We start from the raw sequence: 19,119 nt of genomic DNA on the forward strand, positions 1-19,119 counted from the left end.
CTGAGCAGACTTCTCAATGAATGAGGACCAAGCAGACTGGGGAGTAGGGTGGGAGGCTTATGCCTAGGTTTCATGGGAAAAGTACTGAAGTGTTGCTGGGTTAGAGCATGACGACGACTCTCATCTCTCTGTAGTGTTGAGTTCTCTGGTGACAGATGGTGGGAAAGAAGAGAAAGCCCAGATGACTGGTCCCTTGGAAGACGTTATGTACTAGAGGGAAGAAGTAGAAGAAGTACTCTATTCATGTAATATATCCAGAAAGGCTGAAGCAGCTATTTGTTCGGGATCAACATGAGCAGTTCAAGTAAACCACCTTATGAGACAGAGGCATTGTCAGTAAGCCCCTACAGATATCAAAACACTTTCTTGTTAGCTAATTCTAGAAAATACTAATCATGTCTGCATTCACACACACACACACACACACTCACATATGCATATGAACAGCCATAAGAACCTACACACAAGCACAGAGTTATGGGTACTCCTTCTGCCCTGACTCCCTGTGGAGGACACATTGGTTACAAGTGCACATCTCTTCAGGGGGCACAAATTCACTCACTACCACACCATTCCTGCTGCAGATGTGAATGCAGGAATGGTATGGTAGTGAGTGAATTTGTGTTACCATAGAAACTCCTAATATACATGCTAGTGAGGAAGCCCTCTTTCAGTGTCACAGATGTCCTGTGATGTAGAAGGTTCTCAGTAACATCCTTCTCGGTTTGATTCTGGAGCTAATACTGTTAAATTACTGGACCCAGCCCATTTCACCCAGAGAAATGGTGGTTGCTGCCTCCCTGGCCAGTGGATGACGCAGCTACTTTCTTGATGACACATTCAAAGAGTAAAGAGGCTGAACACATATCCAAAAGACAAACACACAGTAGGTTACTACAGACAAGGCACTGCCTTCAGCAGTACCCACATACAATACCAGTAGAACTCACATCAATCATAAATATAGATCGCTAAGTCCCTTTCCTCTTCTCTAGATATCTGGATTTATGTTCACTAGTGAAAATACACAAACTCCCACTCCAAATTCACAATCACATGCACTGTTGCTGGACAAGTGTACCAAAGCATATTAAAATGAGAGTGAAAGTGCACTTGTCAATTTGATAAGGACAACGAATCACAGATGGGGAAGTTGCTGAACTCTCATGCTTTACATTGCAACATCAGATATCTCCTTCACTTGTCAACACCTCTGGACCAGCCATAGAGAGCTACCCTAATCTTGAGTTGGGAAGCTAGTCTTATACAGTTGGTACTTTTGTTGCCTGACCAACTGGTTGATGTAAGAATATCAGAACAATGCTAAACAAACAAACAAACAAACATATATGTGTATGTATATATATGTGTGTATATATATATATTGAATGGGGGGTTGAGTCTAGTAAGAAAGTAGTTCTGACAATTGAAGTGGAGTAGGAAACAGATGATCTTTGAGGTCCTTATAAACTCAAATCATGCAGTGATTTTATGATAAACAGAAGCAGTTATGGACTCAGAGGACACAGTGGGAAGATTCTTGACAGGACAGGGAAGACCAAGAGCACCATGAGAGGGGCTAGGACTAAACTGAGAGGACTCTTTGGACTGAGGTTTGGATAAGGCTTTAGTCTGGCACCGGGAGAAGAATGTAGAAGCCAGCAAACTTCAGCTCAAGCTTTCTGGGAACTTCATGGATGCCTTGTTGAATGGAAGGCATGACACAGTGCAGATTTTCCTGGCAGCCAGGATGGAATGGGCAGACACTGATGAGACACAAGAGATACAACTGCCCAGGTATGGTGGAGCAGGGAAATTAATATCCTGTCAAGTCTGGAGTGGGTGGAGGGGACAAGGCCCCAGACATGTTGAGGGTGTTTGTAGAAAACCTCCAGAGTTGGTCCAGACAGTGAAGGCAGTTCAACAGGTGTGACAGTGCCAACACAGAACAGCATTAGGAGGATGAAATTCAAAAGCAGACCAGCTGCCTGCATCCAGAGTCTGTCAGAGAGAGTGCTGAAGGTAGGAGAAGGGAATACAACACATTCTCCTGCACAGGAACCCTTTGGCATCCAACTGAGGATTGTGTGCTGTGGTGCAGTTAGGCCCTTTCTGCCACTGAGATTGCAAACAATCCCACATTATTTCCCCAGGTGAACATCCCCAAACTGCACATGACTCCTCTGGCAGTTGGGACTTACCTTCCGATGGCAGTGATGAGTTGCTGTCACAGAAATCCTTGGGCCTTCCACCCAAGCATTGAGAAGGAGCATTCAAGGTGGAGAGAACATAACTAAAAAAGGAAATAAAAGGGGATAAGTGCCGGAAACCAAAACGCTGCCTGTATCATTATCTGGGATGCTTTGCATTTCAGATGAGCTTCTTAGAAAATTATTACCTCTACAGAGGATTCCTATATACCTGAAGCAGTGCAAAACCAGTATAAAATTCAGCTCAACTCTTCACTCTCTCATCCACTCTCCTTCTCCTTCTTTGGAATCAAGTGAGTAAAATCTCTGTCCAGTGCTGAGGTGTAAGGCTGCCTGTCATGGGAGGGGAAGTGGGTAGAAGGTCTAGCATGGAGAGAGCTGAGGCTGGACTGAGAAGACTCTAGGGTTCTTGGGTGCAAAAAGTCTTCCCATTCTTGGCTCTCTTTGCACATTCCCAAGAGGGTCAGGTAAAGAGGACCCTGGGCTACCTCTCCCCATAGGCAACCCCCACCAAGTATGTGCCTTTGCAGACTTGTGGTGGATTGCTGGGCTTCTTCGCTCATCTCCATGCTCCTTATGGCCCTCTATCCCAACAGGTGCACCTGCAGACACAAGACATGGCCTGCTACGACCAGTGCCTGCCGCGCCTGCCGTGCCAGCCCTGTGGCCCCACCCCACTGGCCAACAGCTGCAATGAGCCCTGTGTCAGGCAGTGCCAGGACTCCCATGTTGTCATCCAGCCCTCTCCCGTGGTGGTAACCCTGCCCGGACCCATCCTCAGCTCCTTCCCGCAGAACACCGCCGTCGGATCCTCCACCTCCGCTGCCGTTGGCAGCATCCTCAGCTCTGAGGGTGTGCCCATCAACTCTGGAGGCTTTGACCTCTCCTGCCTTGGCAGCAGCTACAGTGGCAGAACATGCCTCCCCTGCTAAAGCTACTGGAGGCACCCACCACCATGCAGAAGATGCTAATGAACTGAGAACAGACATCCTGGCCATAGCTTTCAGAGGGGCTGAGCACACACAAACTCCCCCTGCAAAGGAAGGTGGAAGGAAGATTACCTGGGCTGTCTGAAAACATGGCCCATGCCTAATGTTCCCTCTTCTCTCTCTTCTTCTTCTCCCGTTTTTCTGCTCTCCTGGACTGCGATCTCCTGCTAAGACAGTCTTGGAAGGTCCAGCTGCCTCTCTTCCTCTGGGGCATGGGCAGACAGACACCCAGTGCAAAGCCCACTCTAATCAAGGATTCTTAGCTACCCCTTGTGCTTATCATATCATGGCATCCTCTCAGAAGACCTTGTTCCCCTCTTTTAAATCATTAAAGATCTTCAGCATCCTAGTCTGGATCTCTGTGTGGTACTTTCCTCTCTGGACACTCTCCCAGGCTGCCAAAAAGCTGTTGCTTTGAGAAGATCCTGCAGGGTCAGAGGACACCCATACCCATTGCCTGATTGTGAGACACGGGCTGTGAGCTTCTTTCAAACACTGTTCTTGAAGCTGAGAAAGATGTCCCTGGCCCATGCATCAAGGGGGTTTGCCTCTCTGCACAGAAATGCTCCCCCTAGCTTCGAGCACATCCAGCAGATGTAGAACCCAACCAATCCATCCTCCTGTGAGGAGAGGATCTTCCTGGAAACAATGAGAAGTAGCAATGGCACTGGGACGTGCTTCTACGTCTGGAAGCTTCTGCATGTCCTCTGTTGCAAACTCTTTGATTGAGATCTCATAGTATTTGGTTTAAAAGATGAGGGAACACTAGATAATATTTGCCAGTGTGTTTGCACAGAGAAGCTAAGCAGTAATGTGACATCTGGTAGACAGGGCATTACTCAGGAGTATTTACAGTCAGTTCATCAGAGGCATCAGAGACTTGTTCTCAGTTTGATGTGTGATGGCTTATAGCTCTTGAGGAACAAGAATATTGCTAGGGAAGTTTTGCTTAGTTATACTAGTACCTCACCATTTGGGATTTAGCTTCCATGTGACAAACAGTCTGTGTAATACTTATCTCCTTCAAAGCCCCATCACCTCTTCATACATCTACAAGGCTTTCTCCCAACCTCTGTCCTGGATATTTTCCTCCTCACTCCCCTACCTTTTCCATTCTCACTGGTAAGGCAGAAGAACTAATCTTCTTGCATTTTTTCCTCTGTAATGAAAACTAGAATGGGAGGGTCCTATGACTCTTCCTGCCCAGCTCAGGAGATCATGTGAAAAGCAACCTTAAGCCAGCTTTGCAGTGAGATCTAAGGACAGGACTTCTTTGCCTGGCCAAAGCTTACCTCACCTCAGGTCCTCTAATGTGTGTAGCAATTCCATATCTTCAAAGTGTGATGGGAAACTAAACTCCACCACATTCTTCTCTTACTTCCCCTTCAAACTCCCCCCATCCTGAGATAAGGACAGTTTAATTAAAGGAAAATAAAAACAAAGAAACAAAACAAAATAAAATATTTGTTAATTAAAGAAAAAAGCCACACAGAAATCAAGAAAGGAAGAAGTTATTTTCTACTTTCCTCTTCAGGAGCATCTCTTCTAGAAATGAAGCTGCTGTGGTTGTTCAGTCTAGAGAATTCTCCAGGAAGATGTCATTGCAACTTTCCAGCACTTGAAGAGAGCTTATAAGCAGGAAAGATATTGACTTCTTATGTGGCCTAAAAGTAATGGGACAGTAGAGAAGCTTTTAAGAGGGAAGATTTAGATTAGATATTAGGAAGAAATTCTTTATTCAGAGGGTGGTGAGATACTGGAATAGGTTGCTCAGAGAAGCTGCAAGTATCCCATCCATAGAGATGTTCAAGACCAGGTTGGTTGGTGTCCTGAGCAATGTCATAGAATCATAGAATCATAGGGGTTGGAAGGGTCCTCAAGAGATCATCAAGTCCAACCCCCCTGCCAAAGCAGGTTCCCTATACCAGGTCGCACAGGTAGTCATCCATGCGAGTCTTGAATATCTCCAGAGAAGGAGATTCCACAGCCCCCCTGGGCAACCTGTTCCAGTGCTCTGTCACCCTCACCAGAAAGAAGTTCTTGCGCACATTCGTGCAGAACCTCCTGTGCTGCAGTTTCTGTCTGATTCCCCTTGTTCTGTTTCCACACACTTCTGAATGGAGTCTGGCCTCGACACTTTGCGCCCCACACCTCAGATATTCATAAAACTAGATCAGGTCCTGTCAACGTTTTACAGGCTGGTTCGGCCTGGTTCCATGACGATTGGTGTGTGGGGACCCACGGACACAAGCCCCAGGAAAGAGAAAAGGAAAGGGGGAAAGGGAAAAAGTTAAAAAGGGCCTAGAAACAAAACAGCGGCAACGATCTGAGGAGGAAAGCTAATTTACTAAATAGATATCAGAAAGCAAAATAACACAATATAATACAGTATAATGGGAATTAAAGCTAATAAATAAAATAAAATGAGCAAGAGAGAGTGCTCGATAAACTGAAGGCTTTATGCAAACACTGAAGGCGAGACGGCAGCGAGCACCCACTGCTGAGTCGATCCCAAAGGAAAAGGAGTGTCCCGTCACTGCAGACAGTTTTTATCTTTCCCCCTGAGTGTAAACACGTAAAAATGCAAAACATCACAAAGTCCTCTGGGGAATGTAGTTCTTCTTCTCTTCTGAGACAGGTATACCTGGAATTATCGATGATCCATGGAGCTGGAGCATTAACTCTTCAACTCCCAGTACACCACATGATGTTATGATGTGGAATACCAGTACCAAAAATCATAAAACCATGACACCACTCTATGATTCAATGATTCTATGAAATATTCCTTAGAAACAGCATTGAGAAGGTTGTGAGCATGGGATGCACAACCAACGAGTAACTAGGAGAGATGGTATCACGTGTCAGGAAGAAGATATCAAAGGAGGTGTATTTCACTGATAAGGCATGCATTTTGTCTCTTGCCACAAGGGAGTGCATGTCTGGCACTGCAATTGCAAATAAAGTATGCAACTTCACTAAGATCCTTGTGGGAGTCAAGCATACTGGCTGAGATCGTTTCACACACAAGGGATATTCCATACCATGTGACATTACACCAGCAATACAATTGGAGTAAGGGAAGGAGGAGAGTCATGTTATGAAGACATCTGTCCTCACAAACAACTTTTGTGCCTAGGGAATCCCCAAATCCCTAAACTTTAATTAAATTTAATTAACTTTAATTTATATAATCTTATATCAATCTGCAAATCTTTCCATTAAATTTACTTTCTACACAATTCCTTTCAAGAGGGTGAGGGAGGGTGAGCAGAGCAGTTGAGGTATGCCAGCTATCATTGTAAAAGTATCACATGTAAAAGTATCACAATTGACAGTATGAGGCTCTGATGGGAGAAAGCTTGAAAGGCCATCCCAAACTGACCATTGGGATACTGCGCGCCACTCACTCAGCAATAAAATGATAGAATCATAGAATCATATGTGTTGGAAGCAAACTCTGGAGATCACTGAATCCAATCCCCCTCCTCAAGCCAGTTCCCTTCAATAGGTGAGTAGGTGAGGCTCCAGGATCTTCTGGATATCTCCAAAGGACATATCACAACCTCTGTGGGCAGCCTGTTCCAGAGCTCCATCATTCTCAAAGTAAAATTGTTCTTTCACATGTTTGCACTGAACTTCCTGTGTTCCGGTTTCTGACCATTGCCCTTTGTTCCATTGCTGTACACCACTGAAAAGAGTCTGGCACCACTGACTAGACTCCTGGACTTTAGATATTTAGAAACAGTTATAAGATCTCCTCTCTGCCTCCTCCTGGTATAACAGATCTACGTCTCTCATCATTTCCTCATAGGGGAGATGCTCCCGAACCTCTCTGTGATGCTCCCTTATCTTCTCTCCCAACAATTCTTAGGATCTTGAACAGGAAAGCCTCAGACTGGACACAGTATTTCAGATGTGTCAGCACCAGGGCAGAATAAATGGAAGGGTAAGTTCCCTCAAGCTGCTGGCCATGCTCTTGTCAGGTCTCCTACAAACTTCATGGAGTCTGGAGATTTTTGTGCAGGGCCACTGCCAGCAGCTTTAGCTTGGTAAGTGCCTCCTGTCCCAGTGGTGGCTGCCAAAGCCAGCAGCACACTGTTCCAGGCAATGCCTGATTGGGAAAACATGATGGGTCACCATGTGTGGCACACGCTTGCTGCATTCTACAGTGCTGAAGTTTTCCTGCTGGCACATGGAGTATTTGCAGGGAAGTATGATTCTGAGACACAGACTGAGATGCACCACAATTTTATTGAGTCAAAAGAGGGAATGCAATTTTCACGTAGGGGAGGACATCATGCAGGAAGCAGCAGGGACAGAGTTGCACTGAATGGCCACAGTGGACAGTTTTCCATTTGCCTTTATGACCAAGGGAAAAGAGCCCTCATATCCTCCATCTGTTGGTTGTGTGGGTTTGACAGACCAGAGGAGCAAAGGTGACAAGCCAGAATTCAGAGGGAAAAGGCAAATTTTGAATAGTGGACAGGCAGACACGGGCAGTGCATTCAGAGAATCTGTGCTTGCCCCATCTTTTTATGAGAGGCGTTGGCATTGCTTGGACATCCAAAAGCAAGATCCCAGTTCTTCATCTCAGGTCCACTGCAAACTTCTTTGTCCCAGGAAGTCTTTCCCTGAGACACTGTCAGCAGCTTTAACAGGGAAGGTACCTTCTGCCACAGATGCGGCTGCCGAATCCGGAGAGGCCAAAGCCTCCAGAATTGATGGGCACACCCTCAGAGCTGAGGATGCTGCCAACGGCAGCAGAGGTGGAGGATCCCACGGCGGTGTTCTGAGGGAAGGAGCTGAGGATGGGTCCGGGCAGGGTCACCACCACGGGAGAGGGCTGGATGAAGACGTGGGAGTCCTGGCACTGCCTGACACAGGGCTCATTGCAGCTGTTGGCCAGCGGGGTGGGGCCACAGGGCTGGCATGGCAGGCGCGGCAGGCACTGGTCGTAGCAGGACATGTCTTGTGTCTGCAGGGGCACCTGCTGGGACAGAGGGTCTGGCAAAGCTCAGGAGTCAGGGAGAAGCAAAATGCCATCTCAGCATGAGATACCCAATGCACAGAGCAGACAAAGGGTATGTTGGATGTGTCAGGATGCCCATGGTCTTCTCCCTCCCTTCAAACCTAATACTCTTGCCAAGATCACCATGGCACAACTAGGTACTTGCCTAAACCATAGCTATGGAGACACATCAGGTAAGGTCCAGCATCATGCCACTCTGGCTGCCATGCTTCCCTCCCTCAGGGATACCTGCTTCCCCATCATCCAACCTTGCAGTGAGGCACATATATGTGCACAGAAATCCTAGAGAAGGAGAGGGTGACAAAAAGGCTCGAGACTCACCTTGTTCCCAGAGGGATGAAGCCAAGAGGAATGGATGACTGAGAGAGAGGAGACGGGCCCACATTTATACTGCTTCTGCACTGCCCCAGGGCCACTGTCACCCTATGCAGGCAGTAATTTTCAAAGAGACTCACCTCAAATGCAAATTATCCTTTCTAATTTTGCAGGTTGAGGTTTTGGTTTCCGTCAAACCTGTTGTTTCATTTCCTTGTTTCTGACCTTACCAATTTGTCCATGGAGACACCTTTCAACTTCCAGAATGAAAAGCACAAGGAGTTTCCTTGCAGAAACACGTAAATATTGGCAGAAGATGTAATCTGTGCTGCAGGCAGTGCACGTGTGTTCTGAGAAATGTCATGACCTAATTTGTAACCACCTTAGCAGCAAGTCAGGCATATCCTTCTGTCAATGGACTCCACTCTTGAATATCCTGGACTTTCCTTGCCAGCGGACTCCTTCTGTCCTTCTCCGTCAACGTCTTTTTCTCAGTCTACTCTGCAAGCCTCTGCTCATTCCCAGCAAATCCAGGTGCATTGCTGTGATGCTTGCAAATGTCTTTGCCAACAGCTTATTTTTCTGGAAAGACACTTTCATGTATATTTGGCATTGTCCACTCTAGTAATATTCTCCAAGGACATTCTCCATCTCATGCCATCTGTTGTTTTGTGGATGGAGAGTATTGCCTTCCTGAACCCAATTATTACCTAAACAACCCCATTTAATATGGTCCCCTTTTTGAGTTTATTTCTGTGCTGGTTTTCTTTACAGTGCCTTGTTTCTTGTCATCTCAGCGATGATTCCTCCTCTGGCTGGGGAAATATCTGCTCATTTGAAGAGCCAGGCAAGCCCCACACAAATGAGCAAGAGCTGGGTGTCCCAGAGCAGTCATGTGGCTGTGAATGATTGTTGTTTGGAAGTGATCAAGAGGGCTCTAGGTTCACAAATTTCTCCCAGAATCAAAGAAAGGGGCAGTGCATCCTTCTGCTTGAATACAACACTTCTCTTCCCTGCTGACATAGAGGGAGCTGATTTGTGGTGCAGAAGTACTAAATGATATCTTGATTCCATGGCAAGTTTCCTGAAGAGACTATCCCTGTGCATGGCAATTTACAATCTCATTTTGGATGGTCGACGAGAAACCCTTTTGTTTTAAGGCCTCCCCTGTTGTGTGTGCTGTCTGTAGACTTGAACATATCTCTCAGCATGGAATTCCATCCTTGAGATGAGGAGGATCCAGGTACTTTAAAGAAAACAAAAACAGCCATCAAATCAAGAAGAGAGACCATATTAAATGGGGCTTTTTAGATAATAATATAGCTCAGGAAGGCAATATTCTCCATCCACAAAACAACTGATGTTGTCTTGGGCCCAAAATCATTCTATGATTGCAGTGATTTTACAAAAGACTTCCCTGAAATGCAAATTATTCTTCATTATGACACAGGTTGTGTTCTGCTTTGGGATCATCTCTGCTACTGTATTTCCTTATTTCTGACTTGCTCATTGAGACTCAGATGCTCTTTTCAAGTTCCAAGATGAGAGGTGCAAAAATTAAATGGGTAGGAACAGGTCAGTATGGGCAGAGCATGTATTCAAAGTGCTGGAAAAATCCCCTGCAGGGGATTTTTATATATCTGTGAAATGTGAGCCCTGCCTTTGCGACTTCCCTTGGAGGATTGTGTTCATAGCCTTCTGCTGTTGTAGTTCCCATCTATATGCTACAAAAGCCTCCTGTGCTCATGAACAAGATGTTTTCTCTTGCCCTGACTACCTTCCAGTCTGCTCCACTGGTCACTGCTCATCACTTGCATAGGCAGGTGTACTGTTGTGTTCATATGTGTACACCCAAGGCTTCTCTTTCTAGGGAGACATTTACCTGTTTGTCTGAACTCATCCTCTCATTTGTCAGGCTTGAGTTCATCTGACAGTCCTATTGTGAGCTGTTTTTTGAAAGGGTAATGTTGCCATCCCAAATCCAGTCATTAATCTCGGAATCATAGAATCATAGAATGGCTTGGGTTGGAAGGGACCTTTAATATTACCAACTTCCAACCAGTTGCTATAGGCTGAAACACATCCCAGGAGGCCAGGTAGCTCAAAGCACCATACAACCTGTCCTTGAACGCCTCTAGTGTGGGGGCATCCACAGCCTCTCTGGGAGACCTGTTCCAGTGTCTCACTAACCTCACAGTAAGGAATTACTTCCTAATATCTACTCTATAATCTACTCTTTTCTAGTTTAAAACCATTTCTTCTTTTCCTATCACTACATGCCCTCCTAAGAAGTCTCTCCACAGATTTCCTGTAGGCCCCCTTCAGATACTGGAAGGTCACTGTATGTTAGCCCCAGAACATTCTCTTCTCCAGGCCTAAGAGCCCCAGCTCACTCAGCCTGTCCTTTTAGAGTAGGTTCTCCAGCCCTCTGATCGTCTTCATGGCCCTTCTCTGGACCCGCTCCAACAAATCCATGTCCTTCTTCTGTTGGGGACTCTAGAACTGAACACAGTGCTGCAGGTGAGGTCTCACAGAAGCAGAGCAGAGGGGTAGAATCACCTCCCTAGACTTTGGTCATACTTCTCTTGATGCAGCCCAGAATACAGTTGGCTTCATGGTCTGCAAGCACACATTGCTGCCTCATGTTGAATATTTCATCAACTGACACCCCCAAATCCTTCTCCTCAGGGCTTCTCTAAAGACATTACTAATAAAGTCCTGTGGAGTCCAATCCTTCCATACAGTTAAAAAGTGACATATTGACAAGCAACAAACCCAAAGACCTGACCACTTTTGGAAAACACGCTGACCATCATATGAGCTGCCTGAATTGCTAGAGTCTTGGTAAGAAGGTCATGATGGAGGGGAATGGCCATTGGGGCTTTCTGGTGTCATGTCTCAAGGCACAACGTGATTCTCAATACTGGTTTTCCCTGGGAAGAGATGTAGTTGTCCTGGATGGTGGAGGATTCACCTCTATATGGTACTCAGGCCTGCAGACACTACAAACTCTGGCTTGATGACTTAATGTCAAAAGGGTGGCTCATGACCACTCCAAAATTAGACTGTGACTTCCAGTGGGTAGAGAGATTACCTTCAGGAAACTCCTTTTAAGGATACTCTCTTGCACTCTTGGAGCATGTCCCAGCTCCTTCCATGTCTGCAGAGCACAGAAGTGCTCCGTTCATGCAGCAAGCCTCCTTGATGGATTCTGGGAGATGTTTTTGTGCCAAGGGCCCTCCTGAGCACATTGTCTACATGAACATCTCCAGCTCTGTGCCAATGTGAGGTCCTGTCAGCCCTTGCTCATTGGTGGGGAGTTTCCTTGCTTCCCCAATGGTGTTGGGTTTTGCTCTGGGCTAATGAGGGATTTTGAACATGGAAGGGGATATGTGCAGAAACTCTTATGCTGAGAGAAAACTTACCATCTGGAAGCAGACAAAAGTCTCAGGCAGAGGGGAAGTGTTTTCAACATTTGTTTCCTTCCACAAAGCATTCAGGAAACTTTCTAAGCACAGCCTCATCTCTTCAGCCAGGAAGATGTGGCTTGCATATCCATAAACTTCTATCCATCTGATCCTGCCTTGGGTTTAGACTTTCTCAGAGGAAGTCCAGTGATTTTAGGACTGTAGTGTAGTTCAGCCCATAGTCTGTACTGCTTCAAGAGATTATTCCTTCCTATTTGCAGGACTGGTCATTTAACCTTCTAGAACGCCATGTAGTTTCTGTGTGTACATTCCTCCGTCCTGTCAAGGTCTCCTTGTCTGACAGCATTGCCCTGGAGTACATCAGCTGGTCCCTGGTTGCTGTCCTCTACCAATTTGATGGAAGAGGATTCTGCCACCATCCCCAAGTCATTCTACTCATCCAGTAATACAACCATTTACATCATTATGTCTACAGTTGGATATGAGACTTTTGCAGGAGATAGTACTGCTGAACAGCTTATTCTTACCTGGGAAGTCCTTTATCTCTGTTTTGAAGTTGGCTGGGACAACTACCTATCTCCCACAAACTTGTAAAGAAGATAGAGAGAGGCCTTGTAAGGACGTCTAAGGGCATCTCCTTCCACCCTCTTGAATGCTACCCCATACATGTGTCTGGGTTATTACTTTGACTGTCTTTCATCTGTTCCCCACACACATCTAGGAGATCATTTCCTTCTTGAACTGTTATACAGGGTACAGAGTCTGATGAGACCTTGTAGTTGAAGACTAAGAGGACTATGGATAGTACTGATAAGTCTCCTGGATTCCATGACTTTGAAAAGCAGTTGAGAGTAGCCTTGCACTGACATTGCTCACCTACCTCATGTTCAGGCCACCAGTTCCCATGGACATGAACCAGTTGAATTTGTTTAACCATTTCCATGCCTGAGTCTGCTCTACCTAGAACAGTTTTCCTTGCTCCAGACTTGCAGCGCTGTGAGGAGCTTGGCTTCTTTCTGCATAGGAAGTCACAAGTTATTATCCTACTGCACACTAAGCTTTTCTCTGTTCCCTGCTTTAACACAGCCATTCCAATACCTGAGGGTCTTTTTGTGCCCATACTGGTAGGATCACAGCGCGCACTTCCTGAGTCTCTCATAACAGCACTTGAAAGAAAATGGCATGGTCAGACAGGCATGTTAGAAATGAGGAAATGAAATGGTGGAAGTGATGAAAACCAGAAGGAAAAAAAAAAAAACACAGTAGTAACACTACGCCATTAGGAAGGATAATACAGAGCTGAGGAATGTTGGAAAACTAATGCCAGTGTAGAGTGACTCTGGGACTGGGATGGTGCCAGAGTGTTAACGATGGTAAAGGTGGTTACAAATAAGGTCATGACATTTCCCCAGACAAATGTCCCCTGCCTGCAGCACAGAACACCTCCAATACTTGGGAAATGTCTTCTACCCATACTGACGTGTTTCTTCAAGGAAACTCCTTGCACCTCTCAGAAACTTGAAAGGAGCTTTCATGGCCTAACTGAGAAGGTCAGAAATAAGGAAATGAAATGTGAGGATTGACAGAAACAAAAAAGCAAACCTGTGCCATTAAGAAGGATAATTTGCATTTGAGATGATTCCTCTGGAAAATTACTTCTTGTGTGGAATGACTGTAGACCTGGGGTGGTGCTGGAGTGGTATAAAAGTGGGTCCATCTCTTCATTCTCTCACCCACTCCTCTTGCCTCCAGCTCCCTGGGAACGAGGTGAGTCTGAAGCCCTTTAAACATCCTCTTCTTTTCTGGGATTTGTCTGTACTTATGAAACCCTATCTTAAATATGGAACTATGAAACCCTATCTTGAATGACAGCTTGACCTGTGAGAAAGAAGGGGACAGCTGCTGTGTGGTATTGAGTGATGCTGGGTCTTGCATTCCTGTGCTGTGAGATAAGCAGCAATGTCTGCACTTGGCAGAGTCAATGGGGCCAAAGGGAAGGAAAAGACCATGGGGTTCCTTAGAGAGCCTCCATATCCTCAGTCAGCACTGTGCTTTGTCTATCCCAGCAGGTGCCCCTCCACACACAAGACATGTCCTGCTATGACCAGTGCCTGCCACGCCTGCCGTGCCAGCCCTGCGGCCCCACCCCTCTGGCCAGTAGCTGCAATGAGCCCTGTGTCAGGCAGTGCCAGGACTCCCACGTCTTCATCCAGCCCTCTCCCGTGGTGGTGACCCTGCCCGGACCCATCCTCAGCTCCTTCCCGCAGAACACTGCCGTCGGATCCTCCACCTCCGCTGCTGTTGGCAGCATCCTCAGCTCTGAGGGTGTGCCCATCAATTCTGGAGGCTTTGGCCTCTCTGGCTTAGGCCTCTCCAGATTCAGCAACCTCAACTGTGGCAGGAGGTGCCTCCCCTGCTAAGGTTGTTGGTGGCTGCTCTTAGTAAACTTCCCCCAAGGACTCAGAAGTTGGTAGTGGACTGGCGACAAAGCTCTGGGGTCTTGTTTTCTGCGGGTTTGATGACACATAGCACCCCTTGGAATAGGAAGAAGAAAGCTCTAGCCTGGGCTAGGAACAAGCTACTGCTCCTTCTCCTTTTGTGGATTAGGCAGGCAAATAGCTGGCTATATAGCACAAGCTCTCATATTCCTGTGATGCTTCTTTCACTGGGACTTACAATCACAGAAAACATTTTTCTTCTTTCAGTTAATTAAAGTTCTGCTGCATACTATCCTTGGCCTCTGTATTTATTCTTTCCCCTGAAGACACTCTCCCAAGTTAAGCCCGGAGAGAAACATGTTATTTATCAGTAGTTCTGGAAGTGTATTGCTGGTAGTGGTTTTGCTGAGCAATAGTTAACACAGGCATGCATTGATTATGATTAGTCATGTATACAGCGTTCTTGGTTTTTTTGTTTTTTGGGTTTTTTTTTCTAAAAAATGACTTCCAGTGCAGATATCACAGGTGTCAGTACTGGGACCACTAGATTTTATCATCTTCATCAGTGACATAGTTGGATTGAGTGCACATTTCTGAATTTTGCAGACAATACAAAGCTGCATGGTGCTATCAACTTGCTGGAGGGAAGGAATGCCGTCCAGAAAGATTTTTCAAAGGTCAAGTGGTGACTTGTGTGAATCCATGCAGTTCAACATGATCAGCTTTAAGGTCAACACCTGGATCATGACAATTCCAAATATCAGTACAGGCTGGATGATGTGAACAGAGAGTAGCTCTTCTGAGAGGTACTAAGGATTACCGGTGGATAAAATACTTGATATGAGCCACCAAAGTATATTTGCATCCCAGAAAGCCAACGGTATCCTGAGCTGCACCAAAAGAGGGATGGCCAGCAGGGCAAGGGAGTTGATTCCCTCCGCTCTGCCCTTCTGATACATCATCTGGAGTACTGCACCCAGACCTGGGCCAGCAGAACGAGGATGCTTTGGAGTTTTTGGAGAGTGTCCAGAGGAAGGCCACAAGGTTGGTCAGAGGACTGGATCACCTACCCTATGAAGAGAGATCTAAAAAGCTGGGGTTTACTTTGCCTATAGAAGACCCTGGGGAGACCTTATAGCAGCCTTCCAGTACTTAAAGAAGGCCCACAGAATAGATGAGGGACTATCGGGTCTCTATATCCCTCTATCAGAGATTGTAGAGACAGGACAAGGGACAAGTCTTAAACAAAACAAAACAAAAAAAGTTTAATTTAGGTATTATATTAAAATATTTTTTTTTCACTGAAAAGTTGATGAGGCACTGGAACAGACTACAAAGAGAAGTTATGGGTGCTCCCTCTTTATAAGCGTTCAAGACCAGGCTGGATGGGGTTTTGGACAATCTGATCTAGTAGGAGGAGCTCTTGAATGGGGGTTGGAACTATATGATCTTTAAAGTCCCTTCCAATCTAAACAATCCTGAATTCTATTATTCTTTTTATGTTTGGAGAGAATTATCCAACGTAGCTCCACCACTACTATTCACTTTGCTGTACATGCTGCTTCTTTCACTCTTATCAGCTCAACATCGTGAAACAAGAATTAAGGAAATGAGGAGGAGTGTGTCATCAGAAGGCAGAGGACACAGATTCCTAGGAGAACACAGGAAACCCCATCCTAAGAACAAAGATAATCAGATATGCAGGGCAATGAGAACATCACCTCCAAAACAAAATCTTGATAATAGTAAGGGAACATGCTGTCCTAGAAGTATTGGGAAAAAAAATGTGTTAGCAGCTTTGGAACCACAGGGTCATAGATCTTGTTATTTTGCTTTTTGCTATCCCTTCTACCCCATTGCAGAACTTTCAAGAGAAAGTTCCATAGAAGTGCCAAATTCCTAGACGGGGAACCTGAGCCACTTGTCGGCTACTCTGGTCCTGTCCATAGTTGACAGAGTCACACAATGAAGGTCCTATGGCCATAAGGTCACAGCATAAATCAGGCTGGAAAGAACTTCCGGAAGTCAGCATGTTCAAACACTTACTTCAAGTGTACCATTGCTTGACAGTTCCTGTGGTGAACAGAATTTTCCTCCCATTCAGTGCAAACCTGAAGTTCACTGTCTCTTGTTTTCAGTCATGTACTGTCGCAGCACTGAGCCTTGCACTGTCTTCTGGATGTTCTCACTGTGTCTACTCCAAATGTGCTCTTAGGTTGTCCATCAGAGCCTGCACTTTCCAGTTCACAGCAAGTCCACAGCCACTTCTCACTCCCTCAAGTGCTTGAGGCTCGTGACTACCTAAGCTGCGTACAACTTGCTCTGCATGGTGAACGTCTTTCTTGCAGCACAGCACCCAGCTTGGCATAGTATTCAAGACACTTTCAGATAAGAGCTGAGTACACTGGCATAGTGTCAACGGTTTACCAGGCTGGTTTGACCCGGTTCCACGACAATTGGTGCAGGGGACCCACGGACCCACGCCCCGGGAAAGGGGAAGGGGGAAAGGGAAAAGGGAGATGGGCCTAGAAACAAAACAGCAGCAACAATCTGAGGAGGAAAGCTAATTTACTAAATAAGATATCAGAAAGCAAAATAACACAATATAATACCATATAATTGGAATTGAGGCTAATGAATCAAACAAAATGAGCAAGAGAGAGTGCCCGATAAACAGAAGGCCTTACGCTAATGCTGAAGGCGGACGGCTGCAACAAACACCCACTGCTGAGCTCGGTCCCAAAGGGAAGAGAGATGGTCCCAAAGGGAAGAGAGAAGTGAGAACTGCAGACAGTTTTTATCTTTCCCTCTGGGCTGAAACACATGAAAATACAAAGCATTGCACAGTCCTCTGGGGAATTTAGTTCTTATTCTCTTCTGAGACAGGCATATCCATAACTATTGATGATCCACAGAGCTGGAGCATTAACTCTTCAACTCCCAGTACACCACATGATGTTATGATGTGGAATATCAACAACACAACAAAAACCACAAAACCATGACACATAGTCACTTTCCTCAAGTTCATGGTTGTACTTGAGATCATATTGACCAGGATTCTGTTGATGTTGTTGGTATCCAGAGACGTCGTTGGGATTCACACCTTTTTGGGTGAGTGGCCACAAAAGCAGCACTTCCTGTCCTTTCCCTTGATCTGCTGGTATAGAGGGCTTGAAATATACAGAGTCATTTAGGTTGGAAGAGACTTCTAAGATGATTGTGTCTAACATAGAGTTAACCTATCATTGCCAAATCTACCATAAGAACGTGAATAGAAGCATCACATCTACACATATTTCAAATAACTCCATGTCCTGTCAGCCTCTAAGGAATAGTTACTTTGGAATTACTGCTCCCTGATTTTTAGACAAGTATGATCTGATACAGTATGCAATATCCCCTTGGTAAACTTGGGTCAGTCATCCATCCATGCCTTATCTCCTCTGACTCTCTTTCTGTGTGCTCAGTGGAGGTGCAGAGTGGGAAAGAGAAAATGCCTTGATGCTGTGCAGAACTTCACTGTGTTACTCTCTCCAGTTTTAGCTACATCATTAGAACACAGCATGACTTGAGCTGCTGTGAAGAGGAATGTCTCCATCTCAGCCAGTCCCAGTACAGCCTGGTTTCACAGCTCCCTCTCCTGACCTGCTCTGGGACCATTTTCTGCCCAGCACTGCTGTGTCCAGAGCAGAAGGAATTGCTGCTCCTGCTCTGTTCTCTCTCTCGCTGTCCCCTTCAAGAAGCTTGTGGAGCTGCTGCCTTCTCAGGGCCTCCTGCAGCACTGGCTCTACAGTAAGGCCAACAGTGGTGGTCTTCTGCATGGTGTACACTGACGCCGAGGGGACGTATCAGGACAGAGAATCAAAAAGGTGGGTCTGAAGGACAGGGATGTTGTAGGACTCTTGGGCACCCCCATGCCCCCATGTGTGAGTGACAGTGATTTCCTAAGAGCCAGCAGCAGTGTCACAACCTTTAGGAAAGGTGAAGTGTTCCGGTGTGCAAACACACCTGTTGAAATCCACAGAGCAACGCATTTCCTCCAGGCACATGGTGTCTGGAGCATCCCCTGGGGAAGGACAACACAGAGATACAGGTTGGAATGCAATAAAACTTTAATGAGGGAAAAGAAGGAAATGAGGTCACTCTGAGGGGAGGTCCTGGTGCAAGAAGCAGCAGGGATAGATGATAGTCTGCACTGTGTGGCCACAGTGAACTTGCTGACAGCTGTCCAGCTGCCCTTTCCACAGAGAGAGAAGGACCAGCATGTACTATTTGAAACAGATGCTCACGTTGCTTGGCCCTCTGGGAAGCAAGATCCCAGCGCTCTGTTTGCAGGATGTTACCAGCTCCTCAATCTCTGGGAATCTTTCTCCGGGACCATCAGCGGCTTTAGCAGGGGAAGTACCTTCTGCCACAGATGCGGCTGCCAAAGCCAGAGAGGCCAAAGCCTCCAGAGTTGATGGGCACACCCTCAGAGCTGAGGATGCTGCCAACAGCAGCGGAGGTGGAGGATCCAACGGCAGTGTTCTGCGGGAAGGAGCTGAGGATGGGTCCGGGCAGGGTCACCACCACGGGAGAGGGCTGGATGACGACGTGGGAGTCCTGGCACTGCCTGACACAGGGCTCATTGCAGCTGTTGGCCAGCGGGGTGGGGCCACAGGGCTGGCATGGCAGGCGCGGCAGGCACTGGTCGTAGCAGGACAT

General features: G+C 46.3%; 4 protein-coding genes across 5 annotated transcripts; 2 read left to right on the forward strand and 2 right to left on the reverse strand.

The window, feature by feature from the left end:
- Positions 1-1,962: 1,962 nt before the first annotated feature.
- LOC136055807 (feather beta keratin-like) lies at positions 1,963-3,142 on the forward strand. The gene is made up of 2 exons (XM_065747682.1): positions 1,963-2,022; positions 2,807-3,142. The coding sequence occupies exons 1-2, from the start codon at positions 1,963-1,965 to the stop codon at positions 3,140-3,142; spliced, it is 396 nt and encodes a 131-aa protein (XP_065603754.1).
- A 4,292-nt stretch (positions 3,143-7,434) lies between these two features.
- On the reverse strand, positions 7,435-8,576 carry LOC136055738 (feather keratin 1-like). Its single transcript, XM_065747606.1, has 2 exons — positions 8,553-8,576; positions 7,435-8,189 (listed from the first exon to the last, which is right to left on the reverse strand). Exon 2 carries the CDS (start codon positions 8,166-8,168, stop codon positions 7,854-7,856), a length of 315 nt encoding a protein of 104 aa, XP_065603678.1. The 5' UTR covers positions 8,169-8,189; positions 8,553-8,576; the 3' UTR covers positions 7,435-7,853.
- Positions 8,577-13,728: 5,152 nt separating this feature from the next.
- On the forward strand, positions 13,729-14,533 carry LOC136055831 (feather keratin 1-like). 2 transcript variants are annotated; one of them, XM_065747706.1, is made up of 2 exons: positions 13,729-13,741; positions 14,044-14,533. In XM_065747706.1, exon 2 carries the CDS (start codon positions 14,065-14,067, stop codon positions 14,392-14,394), a length of 330 nt encoding a protein of 109 aa, XP_065603778.1. In that variant the 5' UTR covers positions 13,729-13,741; positions 14,044-14,064; the 3' UTR covers positions 14,395-14,533. The 2 variants fall into 2 exon arrangements, with proteins under 2 accessions (XP_065603778.1, XP_065603779.1); XM_065747707.1 differs by having other exon boundaries at positions 13,736-13,741; positions 14,041-14,533.
- A 4,271-nt stretch (positions 14,534-18,804) lies between these two features.
- On the reverse strand, positions 18,805-19,119 carry LOC136055808 (feather keratin 1-like). Its single transcript, XM_065747683.1, has one exon. It carries the CDS (start codon positions 19,117-19,119, stop codon positions 18,805-18,807), a length of 315 nt encoding a protein of 104 aa, XP_065603755.1.

This window comes from Cyrtonyx montezumae, unplaced genomic scaffold, assembly GCF_038088225.1.
Source record: "Cyrtonyx montezumae isolate F1298 unplaced genomic scaffold, pur_monq_1.0 scaffold_48, whole genome shotgun sequence".
NCBI classification, from domain to species: domain Eukaryota; kingdom Metazoa; phylum Chordata; class Aves; order Galliformes; family Odontophoridae; genus Cyrtonyx; species Cyrtonyx montezumae.

Excerpts from the sequence above, each read along its gene's own strand:
- LOC136055831 (XM_065747706.1), top strand. The coding sequence starts at position 14,065 with ATGTCCTGCTATGACCAGTGCCTGCCACGCCTGCCGTGCCAGCCCTGC.
- LOC136055807 (XM_065747682.1), top strand. The coding sequence starts at position 1,963 with ATGAAATTCAAAAGCAGACCAGCTGCCTGCATCCAGAGTCTGTCAGAG. Across the intron at positions 2,023-2,806 it reads TGTCAGAGAGAGTGCTGAAG|GTGCACCTGCAGACACAAGA; the intron begins GTAGGAGAAGGG and ends CTATCCCAACAG.
- LOC136055808 (XM_065747683.1), bottom strand. The coding sequence starts at position 19,119 with ATGTCCTGCTACGACCAGTGCCTGCCGCGCCTGCCATGCCAGCCCTGT.
- LOC136055738 (XM_065747606.1), bottom strand. The coding sequence starts at position 8,168 with ATGTCCTGCTACGACCAGTGCCTGCCGCGCCTGCCATGCCAGCCCTGT.